This window comes from Microtus pennsylvanicus, chromosome 2 (assembly GCF_037038515.1).
Source record: "Microtus pennsylvanicus isolate mMicPen1 chromosome 2, mMicPen1.hap1, whole genome shotgun sequence".
Taxonomy (NCBI): Eukaryota; Metazoa; Chordata; class Mammalia; order Rodentia; family Cricetidae; genus Microtus; species Microtus pennsylvanicus.
Window position 1 is genome coordinate 97940318 of NC_134580.1, and position 16405 is coordinate 97956722.

The following is a 16405-nucleotide window of genomic DNA, read 5'->3' on the forward strand; positions in this document are numbered from 1 at the left end:
GGAAATTGAACTCAGGATCTCTGGAAGATGCTCTGAGCCATCCCGCAAGCCCCTCCCCCCCACGGGTTTTTTTTGGGGGGGGGAGGTGCTGATCTTTTGTCAGATGATTTCAAATTCAATACAGACATAAAACATTTCCCCTCCCCTCCAAACTCTCCTACATTTTGATAAAGGGCTAGCTTGCCTTCACCTTCCTAAAACAAAACCTGCAACTCCTGCCCCTTCTGAACACCAATCTCAAATTCTAGGGAACTGAATTCCTAGCAAATAATCCAGAATCTATCTTCTTTTCTATTCTCGGTCTCTTCCGGTGTCGAAGGCATCGTCGTCTCTTACCAAGATACAACCAAGAGAGTTTGAAACTCTTTAATATACCTCATTAAGTACTGCTTTCGTTCCGGGCCACGTTCTCAGCTCATCATCCCCACACCCCTGACACCTGCTGCTCTCCCACAATGAATTTGAGTTCCCTAAACTAATATTATTATAGCTGGACTTTTTTTCCACGATGCTATCCCTTGGAATATTCTTCCCCACTCTTTGGGTCGCTGTTCCGCTGTCACTAATACGTCCCAGGCAGGCAGGCAGGCTCCGATTCCTCCACCCGCGCCCTCAGCAAGTTCCACGGGAACTGTCGTCCACTCTGGTGGCTCCTGAAGTTGCCTTCCAAGGCTGGAAACGCATGAGATTCTTCAGGGTGGACCCTGGTCCGGCGTCTCAAACTAGCTTCTAGCAGAGAATCCCTAGGAAACCCGCAGCTCCAACACCCGGCCCGCCGAAAGAGACCGGGTAACTCCCGCCCGGAACCAGCAGGAGCGTAGCCCCGCCCCTCGCGCTGCGTCGGGGGTGGGGCGGGGCGGGGCGCCAGGCATTGGCGAACGGCGTGCGCCTGGCGGGGGGCGGGGCCAGGGGCGGAGCGGAGCGCGCATGCGCGGTCGCCTTTGTGTGGGTCGAGCGACGGCGGCGGCGGCGGTGGCGGCAGTGGCGGTCCCACTGGCAGGCGGGCAAGAGGGTAGTCCCGGCGGCGTCCGGCGTGGGAGCCGGGGGACCACCATGGTAAAGAAGCGGAAAGGCCGTGTCGTAATCGACTCGGATACTGAGGACAGCGGCAGCGACGAGAACCTGGATCAGGTGAGGGCAGGCCGCGGAGGCGCGGGCCGGCAGAGCGGGAGGGCTGAGTCCTGGCCACGGGAGCCGTGAGCCGCCCGGCCGGAGCGTCATACTCGCCCGGTGTCCGACCCGCTGCTGCAGCACCTTCCTGTCTCCCCGCTGAGTCTTAGGCCCTAGGAGCCAGGGCCAGGCCTGGAGACTGTGCCCCGAGGACTTGGCGCCTCGGGCCGGGAGGCGGGGCAGGGATCGGGGCTGATGGGCCTCGGGGTTTGGGGTACTGAAGGGGGCCGCTGTCTACTCGGGCCGGTTCAGGGCGTCATGACTGTAGGCCGGGCGAGATAGGAAGTATCGTCCGCCAGCCCCAATGGCTGGGAGATTTTGGAGGAGGTGCAAGAGTGAGCATGGGCTGTGGGAGGGAAAAATAGCCTTGAAGGTGTGGACTCTGGAAGGAAGATGAAGTTTTTCAGATCGGACATGTGGACATAGGAGGGACATCCATAAATGTCCCGAAGAGCTTCCGCAGTGTTTGGGGAGGAAGACTTAGCTGTGGTCTCTTTGGAGACTAGGGTCATTTACCGTCGAAATGGGTTCCCGTTGGGATGTCAGACAAAAAACTCCTATCCAGGGAGGAGGAAAGAGGACAGATAATTGAAAGTTGGGAACTGTGTGTGTGGGGTGGGGCATAGAGGGACTGTGGCACAGGCTCTTATCTTAGCCTTTTTTTATGCAGCCGGCATTCTTTTTCACTTGAAGATCGGGGAGCAAGTATTGAAAGTAACTTGTGGCCTTCATGTCTCGGAGTAGTAGCCTGCATTTTTTGTGGACTTAGTGTCTTGGAGTAGCCTGCATTGCTTGTGTAGTCTAGAAAACACTACAGGGAGGAAGCTGTAATTGTTGCGGTACTCTGATGGTATCAGGAGGTACAAAGATGGTTTCCTCCATGTTTCATGAGTGACATAGAGGAAGAGTATGCAAGTTACAATAGCTTTATAAATGGAGTAGATTACTAAATTCGGAATCTGAAATTCTGAGTCCTAATTGCTTTCTAGCCATGTGCCTTTGGTCTCCACTGTAAAGTAGAGGCATATACCAGCAGCCTTGTGTATTGAATTGGGCAGTTACATGGATCAAATGTTTATAATAATGTTGGTATAAGCTACAAAGTTTTTGTATAAAAACCTTCTTGGGAGTTTTCATTAATAGACCAGAGGTCTCAGAATTAGTTTTGGCTTGAAAAGGGAGGACTTTTAAGAGGGAAAGACTGTTAAGGCTTTAATCTGAAGAAAGCCCCTCCTACACACACACACACACACACACACACACACACACACACACAAGTTTTTCTTTTTTGATACAGCATCTCAGACTATAGCCTAATCTGTTATTGAACTAAACTAGTTCTACCTTGACTCTTGAGTGCAGGGTTATCAGGCATGGATCACTACACCCAGTCCAAAAAAAAAAATGGTGGTAGGGAGGTGGAAAAGTAATGGGGCCAGTAAAAGGACTATCCAAGGACAGGAAACCCTGTTTAGAGATAGGAACTGAGTGAATAAATTGAAGGCATTTTCATTGAAAGACTCCTGAATATCTACCAAAAAAGTATTGCTGTCTATAAAAAGTTTTATTGATAAATTTTTAGACTGGTAGGAAGATTAGAATCTATATCATACCTCTGCCCCTCTATTTTGTGGAGTGTAGATGTAATCATTTACATTATATCTGGAATAAATGAAATACCTTGACTAAGTGCTCTTTATTTACATGGTCACATTTTCAAATCACGGTGAAGTTGAACATGTTTTTCCCACTTTACATATGAAGAAAATGAGATTAAAGGAGCTAAGTAATTCTCTAGTAAGTAGTAGAAATGGAATCTAACCCAGACATTTGCAAGTTTCTACTACATCAGGTTAGTATGTATTAATTTTTAGTTTTTCTTTTTGTTTTTTTTTTTTTTTGTTTTTTTTTTTTTTTTGTTTTTCGAGACAGGGTTTCTCTGTGGCTTTGGAGCCTGTCCTGGAACTAGCTCTGTAGACCAGGCTGGTCTCGAACTCACAGAGATCCGCCTGCCTCTGCCTCCCGAGTGCTGGGATTAAAGGCGTGCGCCACCACCGCCCGGCTAATTTTTAGTTTTTCATATTGCAAAATGAGAATAATGTTGCCTTTAAAAATTGTTTTGATTTGTTTAAAAATATATGTGATATATATATCACACACATATATATATTATATATATAATATGCATTGATGTTTTCCCTGCCTGTGTGTCAGTGTGAGGGTACCAGATTCCCTGGAACTGGGGTTACAAACAGTTAGGAGCTGCCATGCGGTGCTTGGAATTGAACCTGGGTCCCCTGGAAGAACAGTCAGTGCTCTTAACTGCTGAGCCATCTCTCCAGCCCCTAAACATTTTTTTTTTAACATGTATGAGTGTTTTTCTTTCATGTGTATCTGGACCATGTGTGTACCTGTTGCTCATGGAGACCAGAGGAGGGTATTGGACTGCTTGGAGCTGGAGTTACAGGCAGTTGTGAGCTGTCATGTGGGTGCTGGAACCAAACCCCGGTCTTCTGCAAAAGCAGCACGTTCTTCTAACAGCGGAGCCATCGCTCTAGATCTTGGTTTGTTTTTGAGATAGGTCTTGCTATGTAGTCTGTGCTGGGTTTGTACTTGGGGTTCTCCTGCCTCAGCCTTCAGAGTTTTGGGATTACAAGCGTGAGTCCCCACCACACCCAGCTTCGTGTCCAGCTAGGGAATAATGTTTCATGACCAGTTTCCATGTTGTTAAAACTCATGTTTTTAAGGTACTCTAAATAGAGAAAGTTATCAAATCAATTAGGGAGACTGTTTAGGGTGCTTGGTAAAGCCTTCCTACAGCATCTGTTCCAAAGAGGAATGAATTAAACTGCCAAATATTCTGACCTTAATGATTTTTAATGAGTGATTGATTGGGCGAAGTGCATCTATTGGTGGTAGAGATATTTTACCGGATCCACAAAGAGCATTTCCAGGGGCTGGAGAGATAGATGGCTCAGTTGGTTAAAGTGCATACTGTTCTTGCAGAGAACCTGGGTTCAGTTAGTGGCTCACAACCATTTTTAACTCTAGTTCTAGGGGATCACATCCCCTCTTCTGACCTCCACAGGCACCAAGTTTGTGGATGATACATAAGCAAACATATAGGCAAAACACTCAAACACACAAAGTAAAAATAAACATATCTTTAATAAAAAAAGTATTTCCAAAGTAATAAATGAAGGAGGTTGCAACTTTTGATGTAATTCTAAATATCTATTTGAAAAAAGAATGTGAAGTTTGTATATGATTCCACAAATGTTTTAACAGCAATTCTACCTTCCCTTCAGCTACTTGTTGGCATGTTTGCAATCAGATGGGAACTGGATCAAAAGTCCCTTTCCTTGTGCATCCTAACAGGAGCACCAGTGCCTTCTCTTTGTTTTTATTGTTGTTTGTTTTTGTCTGTTTAGCACTGTGCCTAACCCTCAAAGGAAACCAAGAGAAAGATATGTCTTCTGGGTGGCCTTATCAAAGTTGTTTAGAAGAAATTTATAGTCCACCTGATTTTAGGATCTTGAGTCTGTAGAACATAGGCAGTGTATCCCAGGTCTTTCCTGTCTAATGCTGAGTTTTCATAGGAGGCTTCACATTGGGCTTGGCTAGTTCATGGTCCTGTGGAAAGAACAAACCATGACAGTTCTGCCAATGTCTAATAGGAGACTGGTGCACAGTTAGTAAGGAGGCTGTTCCTGAGTTTTCAGGTGGGAATCTAACCCATTATGTCAGCATTGCTGTAGCGTCTCCAAATGAGCACTTCCTGAAGGGACAGTCGGTAAGCCACTTGTGCTTTCCTTGGTGGTTAGAAGAAGGACCGCCTGTGTTGTTTATTTAAAATGTAGATTGACTTTAAAAACCAACACTGTGTATGATGCATATGAACCAGTTTAAAAGGCACAAATGATAATGTAAAATAAACAAAAAAATAGGTTGGGGGTTTGAGGGGCATAGTTTCTACCTCCGGTCTACAAAATCAGACCCTCAGAGACTGAAAGTCCTGGATTCTATATTTGTAACAAGTACAGGCTAGGCAATTATGATTCATGTTCATGATTGAGACCACTACTTTGTATGTAAGTTCATCTTTCTTAGTAAGACATTGTAACTAGTTGGGGAGAGAAATAACTACTTATTTCCTATAGTGTATCCAAGTTAAGGGCATACATGCAACCCGAAGAACTTGACAAGAGATGCTTAACATGGCAAAGCGGCTAGCGCATTTAAATCTCTAATAGGATTAATTGGTGGGGTGGTTTTTGTGTTTTTGTTGCTGCTGCTGTCATTGAATCCAGGATATCATTTGTACTAAATTGCTTTGCTTCTGAACTGTATACCCAGCCACTAGAGGTGCTTTATTTGTTTAACTTTGAAAAAATTTGATATATATGGATATTTTTCCCTGCATGTATGTTTGTGTACCACATTCATGCCTGGTGACTGCAGAGAACTGAAGAGGGTGTTGGGTCCCCTGGAACTGGAGTTCCACATGGTGATGAGCTGCCATGTGGGTGCTGGAAATGGAACCAGGTCCTCTTAACCATTGAGCCATCTCTCCAGCCCTAGAGATTCTTTTCTTTCTTGAGTCAGTGATTCTTTCTTCTTAGGAAGGTATTTGTATTGTGTGTGTGTGTGTGTGTGTGTGTATGCACTCATGCTCATAGAAGTAACACTGGAGATTAAACCCAAGACATCATACATGCTGGACATAGCTGTGCCACTGGGCCATACTTCCAAGCCTTGGAGGATTTTCGTTACTATCATGTAACCTGATAGTGACCCTGGTTTTTATTTGGCTGCGCTATTCCTTTTCCATTTTAAACTGCAGGATACTTGTCATTGATGCTTTACTCAGCCCTAACCTACCATGGAAGTGCACAGCTGTAACCCTAGCACTCAGGAACCTGAAGCAGGAGGAGCAACAGTTCAAGGCCAGACAGAACTACATAACAAGACTTCCTTCTTCCTTCCCTCCCTCCCTTTCTTTTTCTTTCTTGCTGCTTTGCCGGTCTCAAAACTTGTTCAGGTATATTCATACTAAAATGTTTTATAGTTTTCTTTCTTTCCTTTCTTTTTTTCTCTTTTTTTAATATTTATTTATTTATTTATTATGTATACTATATTCTGTCTGTGTGTATGTCTGCAGGCCAGAAGAGGGCACCAGACCCCATTACAGATGGTTGTGAGCCACCATGTGGTTGCTGGGAATTGAACTCAGGACCTTTGGAAGAGCAGGCAGTGCTCTTAACCACTGAGCCATTTCTCCAGCCCCCTCTTCTTTTTTTTTAGAGAGAAAGTGTTTCACTTATATCTAAGCTGTCCTGAAACCTATGATAGTTTGCCTGCCTCAACTTTCCAAATGCCAGGATTACAATGTGACCCACCATTCCTGGTTTTCCTCCCTCCCTCCCTCCCTCTCTCCCTCCCTCCTCCCTTCCGTGTTTTGAGAAAAAGTTTCTTTGGCTGTCCTGGAACTCACTCCTTAGACCAGACTGGCCAAAAACTCATAGAGATCCTCCTGCCTCTGCATTCCAAGTGCTGGGATTAAAGGTGTGCACCACCACCCTCTGACCACATCACTTTTAAGTGGCAGCAGTGAAATTTGTCTTTGAAGATGGCACAGACCTATAATCCCAGCCACTCTACTTAGGCCTATTTGCACTGAAGAGTATGATGAAGGCTAAACTGACTGAACAACTTGATAAACCATCTCAAAAGATAAGAAGAGAGCTAGGGATATGATTTAATGTTAGAGTGCTCACCTAACGTGCTTGAGATTCCAACTCCCATATTGAAAAAAAAAATTGATAGTGTTTATCTTAGATGGGCCTTCTAGAGACTTCCTAGGACCTCTCTTTACTGTTTTGTATAAAACACTGATATAAAGTATCCTCATGCAAAATTTCTCATAAACTCAGGAAATATAAACGTTATACTTTTAGCTGACAGCATTTCATGTTAGTCTGCTGTAGATTTTGAAGGCTATAATGAATTTGTGAGCGGCAGTGTTCTTGTCAAGTGCTATGTTTGTACAGTGGTGTTACATGTAGCTTGCTGAAACTTATTTACTAGTTTCACTTGGCTTTTATTTGGAAATGATTAGAAGATTGAAGGCTCTTGGCAGCTTTGATTCATTTTGTGTGTGTGTGTGTGTGTGTGTGTGTGTGAGAGAGAGAGAGAGAGAGAGAGAGAGAGAGAGAGAGAGAGAGAGAGAGAGATATCTTGAGGATTTCACACGCAAGGCCAGCACTCTCTACCACTGAACCACTCTTCCCTAGCTCTTTGATTTTTTAACTTTGTTTTGTTTTTCAAGATTTATTTATTTATTATGTATACAATATTCTGCCTCCTTGTATGCCCGCACACCAGAAGGGGGCGCCAGATCTCATTACAGATGATTGTGAGCCACCATGTGGTTGCTGGGAATTGAACTCAGGACATCTGGAAGAGCAGCCAGTGCTCTTAACCACTGAGCCATCTCTCTAGCCCCAGGTTTTAACTTTGTAAAATTTACATTTGTTTATGTGTGTGAGGGTTCTTTAGTGCCATGGCATGTATATGAGGGTCAAAATACAGCTTTCAGGAGTTGATTCTCTGTGTGGGTCCTGAAGACTGAATTCACGTCATTAAACTTGGTCTTGGTAGCAGGTGTCTTTCTTTATCTGATGAGCCATCTCATAGGCTCCCTCTTGTGAGTGTCCCATTTTAACTGAGAGTAATGGAACTTTAGGCATGTACCACTGCCTATGACTGAAGATTTATTTGTTTTTTTTTTGTTTTTTTTTTTTTTTTTAAGTTTTTCGAGACAGGGTTTCTCAGTGGTTTTGGAGCCTGTCCTGGAACTAGCTCTTGTAGACCAGGCTGGTCTCGAACTCACAGAGATCCGCCTGCCTCTGCCTCCCGAGTGCTGGGATTAAAGGCGTGTGCCACCACCGCCCGGCTTGAAGATTTATTTGTAACACCAACTTGCAGTAAGACAAATTATATATCCACTATGTAGATAAATGAAATAGAAGTTAATTGAAACAATACTTATAATATCCAACAAACTTTTAAGTCTTCTCATGTTATCTTTACCTTTTTGTTGTTGTTGTTTGTGGTTTTTTGAGACAGGATTTCTCTGTGTAGCTCTGGCTGTCCTGGAACTCACTCTGGTAACCAGACTGGTCTTGAACTCACATAGATCTGCCTATGTCTGCCTCTTGAGTACTGGAATTAAAGGTGTATGCCACCATCGACCTACCCATCTTTACTTTTAATGTTGCCCATAATCCATTAACCTTAATTTCTCCATTCTCAGAGTTAAAACAGATCTGCTTCTCCAGCTAGGTTAGATAGTTCACATCTGTAATGCCAGCATGTAGGATACAGAGGGAAAAGGTTCAAGGCTAGCTTGCATTGCACAATGAGATCCTGTCTGAAAAACTAAAACAAGGCATATACTATCCTCTTCACTCACTCTGGGTTTCTTGCAGTTTCACAAAGGGACTCAGTCTTTCCTGCCTAGCTTCTTCTGTACACACTGGTTTCTCAAAAATGAACACACAACAACCTCCCTTTATTCTTCAGAGCCCTAATCTTTTTCTTAACATCTGTTCTAGTTCTCAGCTTAAATGCCATCCTTATCAGGCCAATATAAAGCCCCACATATATCTGCTCTTCCTTCATAACCTGCAATCCAATGTAAAGAAAGTGACTGTAAGCCACTCTCTCTATAAGATCCTTGAATGTGGCAAACACTTCCATTTTGTTCATCTAACCTAACACATTTGTTGAAAAACAACAATCTCTACTGTTGAGTAAACAATAAATATATCAACAGAACCAATTCTAAAATGACTTTTGGCTCAGCAGAATTTTTTTGAAATTTATTTATTATGAATACAGTATTCTGTCTACAGATATGCCTGCACGCCAGAAGAGATCCACCAGATCTCATAGATGGTTGTGAGCCACCTTGTGGTTGCTGGGAGTTGAACTCAGGACCTCTGGAAGAGCTGCTTAACCTTTGAGCCATCTCTCCAGCCCTCAGCAGAAATTTTTAATGAATTTTGTATTTTTCTTAAAAACTTTGATATCAAAGCTCCCATTGGGGTTGGACATAGAGCTTAGTAATAGAGTGCCTGCGTAGCATACCTAGGAATGAACACACAGGTGCGTGCGCTCGCTCTCTCTCTCTCTCTCTCTCTCTCTCTCTCTCTCTCTCTCTCGCTCTCGCTCTCGCTCTCGCTCTCTCTCTCGCTCTCTCTCTCTCGCTCTCTCTCTCTCTCTCTCACACACACACACAGTATTAATCAAAGCTGCGAAGAACCTTCACTCTTCTAATCATTTCCAAATAAAAGCCAAGTGAAACTAGTAAATAAGTTTCAGCAAGCTACATGTAACACCATTGTCCAAACGTAGCACTTGACAAGTTAACACTGCCGCTCATAAATTCATTATATATAGCCTTCAAAATCTACCGCAGACTAATATGAAAGAAACGCTGTCAGCTAAAAGTATAACGTTTCCATTTCCTGAGTTTATGAGAAACTTTTGTATGAGAATACTTTATATCAGTGTTTTATACAAAACACTAAAGAGAGGTCCTAGGAAGTCTCTAGTAGGCCCAACTAAGAAAGACTATCATCCATTGCTTGCCTGCATGTGTAGGTTAGAGGATGACTTTTGGGAATTGGCTTGCTCTTTCCACCATTGGTGCTAGTGATGGAACTTTGGTTGTCCGGCTTAGTGCCATGCACCTTTATCTGCTGAGAGCCATTTCTTCACCACACCCTGCTTTCCCTTCCTTACTCTTTTTTTTAATGCATATGAGTGTTCTATTTGCATGTATGTCTGCATAACAAAGAGGGCATCAGGAATCCAACTTAGGTCCTCTAGAAGAGCAGAAAGTGCTCTAACTGCTAAGCCGTCTCTTCAGCCCATACCTTCCTTAATCTGAGTACGTAGCTAGTGCCCACTGTTGAATCACGTTCCTCTGCCAATACAACATTCTGTGGGGTGTTCTTTCTTAGTTCTCTCCATACCTGTGACTGCTTATTTTATAGGTCACCATTCCTCTGCGGAGGCTGGAACAATTCTCAGACTGACTCCTCTACTCTTCCACCCTGGCTCCAAGTGCTCCTCTAAAATACCTTAGTGGGTAGATTACTCCTCTACTTCAGACCATTTGGTGCTTTCTTGCTGTCTCCAAATGAAATATCTCTACTTCTGACCCTGGTTTGCAGTCCTCTGAATGTTGTTTCTTCTTATTCTGACACACCTCATTCCCCCCTTACTTAAACTATCAGTGACAGTTTCTCTTTCAGTTCTTTGAGCCAACCTTATCAGCTTCATGGCCTCAGCTGTTCAGAGGAGGCCGCTGGTGGGAGCCGCCATACCCTTCTCTCCTCTGAAGTTTCTGCTCGCAGCTCTTGGAGAAGCCTCTCCCACTCTCCTGCAGATAGGATTCACTTTCTTAGTGCTTAGCTTTATTGGAACTGATTCCTTTATTTTCTTGCCTGTCTCCTACTCTTGACCTTAAATTCCATAAAACCAAGGACATTTGTATCTTTTTTTTGTTATCTACCTAACCTATGTTTGAAACATAATAGGTGCTGGTAGCAAGGTAACCAACCATTCTAGTTTGTCTGGACTGAGGTGTTTCTATGAATGCAGGAGTTTCAATACTAAAAAATTCAGGGTTGTAATGGGCAAATAATACCTAGCTGTTGGGAATTAGTTATGTTTATAGAGTTAAGAAAAAAGGAGCTTAGCATGCTAATTAGTTATGAAACCTCATGAATTTTATTCGTATGAGCTTTTTTTCTGTTTTCTTTTAAATACTGAAGATTAAAAAAATAGTGAAAGCCAGGTGGTGGTGGCGCACGCCTTTAATCCCAGCACTCGGGAGGCAGAGGCAGGCGGATCTCTGTGAGTTCGAGGCCAGCCTGGTCTACAAGAGCTAGTTCCAGGACAGGAACCAAAAGCCTACAGAGGAACCCTGTCTCGAAAATCAAAAAAAAAAAAATAGTGAAGATTGTGCCCAAGTATTAGACACATACTAGACAAGTGCTCTACCACTGAACTATAGCTTCACCCCTTTCTCTTTCTTTTTACATTTTTTACTTTATTTTTATGTCATGTTCGTTGGTGTTTGGCCTGCATGTGTGTCTGTGTGAGGATGTCAGATCTGGAACTGGAGTTATAGACAGTTGTGGGGTGCCATGTAGGTTCTGGGAATTAAACCAGTGCTCTTAACAGCTAAGCCATTTATCTCCCCAGCCTCTTTTTCTTTTTAAGACAGGATCTCACTATATAGCCCTCACTGGCCTGGAACTCGCTAAATTTCTCAGGCTGCCCTTGAATTCTCTGTAGCTCAGGAGTCCTTAGATTTAAGATCATTCTACCAAAGCTCTCCAGTATCTCAGATTATAGGTTAATGTTATCAGTCCAGTTTCTTGCTTTATTTTAGGTCCCAGTTTGTGCTCTCTATTTAAATGTGGCCTTTGAACAGTGTGATTGAAACTGCTGTACAGGCTAGATATGGTACCACTTTGGGTAGTAGATTGGGCCCTGAGACATTAAGCACATCTTTGGTTCAGCTTAAATTTGATAGATCAGAGTGTCACCTCGCACAGCATTCTTCTTAAGACAAATCAAGGTTTTCACTGGATGAGATGAAATACAGGGATGGTAGTGAAATAGCTCAGTGGACATAGAAGTGTGACTGGCCAGTGCGGAATTGTGGAGTGGGCTATAGGGAAAAGGTAGATAGGTTTTGTTGTTGTTGTTATCATCATGGAATTAGAGCCCACAGAGATCTATCTACTTGTCTCTGCCTCCTGAATGCTGGGATTAAAGGCCTGCGCTACCACCACCTGGCCACTTTTTAAAAAAAATATTTATTTAGTATGTATACAGGGTTCTGCCTGCACACCAGAAGAGGGCACCAGATCTCATTATAGATGACTGTGAGCCACCATGTGGTTGCTGAGAATTGAACTCAGGACTCTGGAAGAGCAGCCAGTGTGCTCTTAACCTCTGAGCCATCTCTCCAGCCCACTAAGTGATTTTTGTGTGAGACTGGTCACATGGGACCAGGCTGGATGAAAAGCTCTCCCTGGGGAGGAAACTGGATACGTGAGGGAAGCTCCCAAACGAAGGGCAAGCAGTCTCCCCAGGAGGGCACCGCACTGTCTGCCCGTGTCACCTCCTTCTCTCAGTTCTCCATTCTTCCACTTCCAACTTCAGGTCAGTAAGTTGTGTTCATTACAAAAGTTTTCTTTACAGAACTTCAAGTCTACAGAGTAATTCAGCTATATCTCCAGTCCCATGGACCACTTTTTGTAAAAATACAGATATCAAATAAAACACCCTTAAAAATCTCTTCCTGTGGGTTTTGAGATGGCTAAGCAGTTAAGAGTACTTGCAACTCTTCCTGAGGACCCAAGAGTGGTTCCCAGTACCCCTGTCAGGTGGCTCCCAACCACCTTTAATTTCAGCTCCAGGAGATCTGACACCCTCTTCTGTTTTCCTCAGGCACACGTGCACATGTGCGTGCACACACATACACACACAAATAAAAATAATAAAATCTCTTCATGTGTGCAATATTGTGGAGATTTTTATTGGCCTATTGTTCTAGCCATCAGAAAGGATTAAGCCATGGAGTGGTTTGATCTGAGTTCCCGGAGTGGCTTTCTGGATTGAGCTCCAGAAGTGAAGAGGGCGGTTTTCACACTATTAAGGTCTTGTTGTCTCCACACTACTGTTGTAGTATAGCTACTGTGCTACACAAAGTGAAAGTGCTTGTCAGATACACTGTTAATGGATGGAAAGCCGTTTGTTGGGTATTTAGTATAAAGTGATCTCTTGTTTTTTTATTTTGTGTTTATTTTTTTGCTATAGGATCTTGCGCTCTACCCCAGATGGTCTAGAAATCCTTCAGTCCTAGGCTGCCCTCAAGGTTGTGTCAGTTTTCTTTTTCTGTCTTCCAAGTGCTGAGGTTACAGACTGATGATGCCAGATAAAAGGTGTGCGTGCGTGCACATTCTTATCTTATGTATTTATTTATTTTTCAAGACAGGGTTTCTCTGTTACAGCTCTGGCTGTCCTGAAACTTGCTTTGTTCTTTTTTGTATTGTTTTTTGAGACACGGTTTTTCTGCGTAGCTTTGGAGCCTATCCAGGAACTCGTTCTGTAGACTAGGCTGGCCTCGAACTCACAGAGATCTGCCTGCCCCTGCCTTCAAGTGCTGGAATTAAAGACGTGTGTCACCACCACCCAGTCGTGTGTGAACTTTTAAGTACACAGGTGTGTGAGATTCAGTGGACAACTTGAGGGGGTTGGTTCTGTCCTTTCTGGGGTTCTGGGAATTGAATGCAGGTTTTCAGGCTCATGGCTGGTTCCTTTTATCCACTGAGCCATCCTGCCAGCCCGTTTCAGTAACTTTTAATGAATATCTACTGAATATAATACTTACTGTTTCAGGGAGGACTTGATTACAAGCTGTAGTCAAAATTTCATTACTGTAATGAATTAGGTTACTTCTTAGGGTGAAAGAGCATACTTAGCTTACAATTTTGGAGGCTGGAAGCCAACAGCATGGTGCAGACTCAGGGTGGATGACATCGTGTGAGAGACATTAGATCTGCTTACAAAGCTGTCAGGCTTCAGCCCTGAAATTGAAATTGTAACTTCCTTAAGCCCCACTTCTGCGTACCATAGCCAAGTCAGCTTCCTTTCCTCTTAATACCATCAAGTAATTCTCTGTGACTTAAACTACTACAAGAAGCTGGGTGTTGTGGAACATGCCTTTAGTCCCAGCTGTAGGCAGTCAGAGCTCTGTAACCAGGGCCAGGAAGTGAGGCTCTATCCCAAAACAAAAAGAAACTATTGCAAAAGTTAGGGGAACAAAGCATATTCAAACCAGAGCAAGAGTGTTTCCAAATGCATGTTCAGTGAGTTGGTGTTAAAACTGAATTCCACAGTCCTCAAAGTGATGCAAGATTGCTTAGCAGGTACAGGTGCCTGTGGCCAAGCCTGACAACCTAAATTCAGTCCCTGAGGCCAGGTGAAAGGTTCTGGTAGAAGGAGAGAACTGACTCTCACAGGTTGTTCTTTGACTTCCACAACTTCACGTGCACATGCACACAAATAAATGTAATAAAAAATTTAAGTAAACTTTTGCATTAAGGTAATATAGGGCAAAGTGTAATGGCAAAGGCCATCAACAAATTCACATACAATCCTATTTTTTTATTTTATCCCAAGTGAAATAGAAACTGAACGTGAAATTGCCCCACAAATGGAAACAGTCCTGGTAGTTATCATCTGGTAGATGATATACACTGAGATACATTCACATAGTGGAATGAAGTTTACTATTAAAAATGGACACACTTGGGCTGGAGAGATGGCTCAGGAGTTAAGAACACTTACTGCTCTTGCAAAGGACTCAAGTTCAGTTTCCAGAACCCATGTCAGGCAACTAATAGCTACCTCTAACTTCAGGGGATCTGATGCTGCTCTCCTCCAGACTCCACAGGCACTTGCATAATCCACGTGTGCATAAACTGACACACATATATACACATAATTTAAAATTATAAAATGGGGCTGGAGAGATGGCTCAGTGGTTAAGAGCATTTGTTGCACCATTGGGCGGTGGTGGCACATGCCTTTAATCCTAGGGAGGCAGAGGCGGATGAATCTCTGTGAGTTTGAGGCCAGCCTGGTCTACAGAGTAAGTTTCAGGAAGGCTCCAAAGCAACAGAGAAACCCTGTCTTGAAAAAAACAAAAAAAAAAGAAAGAAAGAAAGGCATTTGTTGCTCTTGCAGAGGACCTGGATTCTGTTCCCAATAACTATCTGTAAATATCTAGTTATCTATAACTCCAATTCCAGGGAATCCAAGGTCCTCTTTTGATCTCCTTAAGCACCCATTTGATATGCATGCATACATACAGGCAAAATACTCAAACATATAAAATAAATCTAAAAAGTTAAAATCTTTTTAAAAAAGGAAAGGCTACTGTTACTTGTTGCAACATGGATGAATATCAGATGTGTAAATATTAAATCAAGCCATATTCATGCCAGTGAAATGGCTTGGCAATTAAAGATACTTGCTGCCAGGCCTGATAATCTGATTTTGATCCTCAGGATCCACGTGGTAGAAGAAGAGAACAGAAACTCAAAAGTTGTCCTCTGACCTCCATATACATGTGCACACAAAAAATAATTTAAAAATTTACAATGAAAAGTAAGAAACCACTCTCAAAGAGGCTGCAAGACCATGTGATTCCATTCTCATACCAGTCTCTAATGGGGAAATCTGTAGGGGTGGAAAACATGACAGTGATTTCCGGGAAAGGAGGAGGAAATTTGGAGTGATGCTGGGGTCCTGTGTCTTGATTTTGGTAGTGGTTTTTTTTTTTTTTTTTGGTTTTTCGAGACAGGGTTTCTCTGTAGCTTTGGTGCCTGTCCCGGAACTAACTCTTGTAGACCAGGCTGGCCTCGAACTCCCCAAGATCCGCCTGCCTCTGCCTCCCGAGTGTTGGGATTAAAGGCGTGCGCCACCACCGCCCGGCTGGTAGTGTTAAACTGTATGTATTTGCTATTTCTTACCTTGGGGTGTGTGTGTGTGTGTGTGTGTGTGTGTGTGTGTGTGTGTGTGTGTGTGTGTGTGTTTAGTTTTAAAAAATAGGATTTCTCTGTAAGCCTAGCTGTCCTGGAACTCACTTTGTAGACCAGACTGATGTCCATCTCATAGAGATCCGCCTGCGTCTGCTTCCCAAGTGCTGGGATTAAAGGTGTGCGTGACCACGCCCAGCTATTTTTTTTTAACCATTAAGCATAAATACTTCATTGTCATAATATACGTTTGGTCTGTAGGAGTTACTTTAACCTTTCCAGGATCTGGTGTACTTGGTCTCCAATGACATGAGAAGAGTGGCAGACATCTCATGACCGCTTATGAAGAAGAAGCATGCCAGCTGTTAATCTCAGAAGGTCATTTTCTCATCCTAGCCAAGGAAGGACAGTACTCCTAAAATAGCAGGAGACTGGCCGAAGAAAACAGATGCTTTGTAACAGTCTGCTTTAAAATCTGTCCTGCACTTCACTTCTAATTGCATAGCACTGCAGTCATCAAGGGTTGCTCCTGCCAGTATTGATTAACTGCACTCTCTCTGGCACAGTAGGAAATGTTTTAGACTAGTAAATCATGGCTGCATTAG

At 43.3% G+C, this 16405-nt stretch overlaps 1 protein-coding gene across 1 annotated transcript in view; it reads left to right on the forward strand.

Annotated features, from left to right (window-relative positions):
* The first annotated feature begins 917 nt into the window (after window positions 1-917).
* The window catches only part of Rtf1 (RTF1 homolog, Paf1/RNA polymerase II complex component), a 62996-nt gene continuing 47508 nt past the window's right edge, over window positions 918-16405 (forward strand). Inside the window, exon 1 of the mRNA XM_075961836.1 lies at window positions 918-1131. Within this exon, the coding sequence (XP_075817951.1) occupies window positions 928-1131 (204 nt within the window). The 5' untranslated portion in view covers window positions 918-927. The remainder of the gene's footprint in view (window positions 1132-16405) is intronic.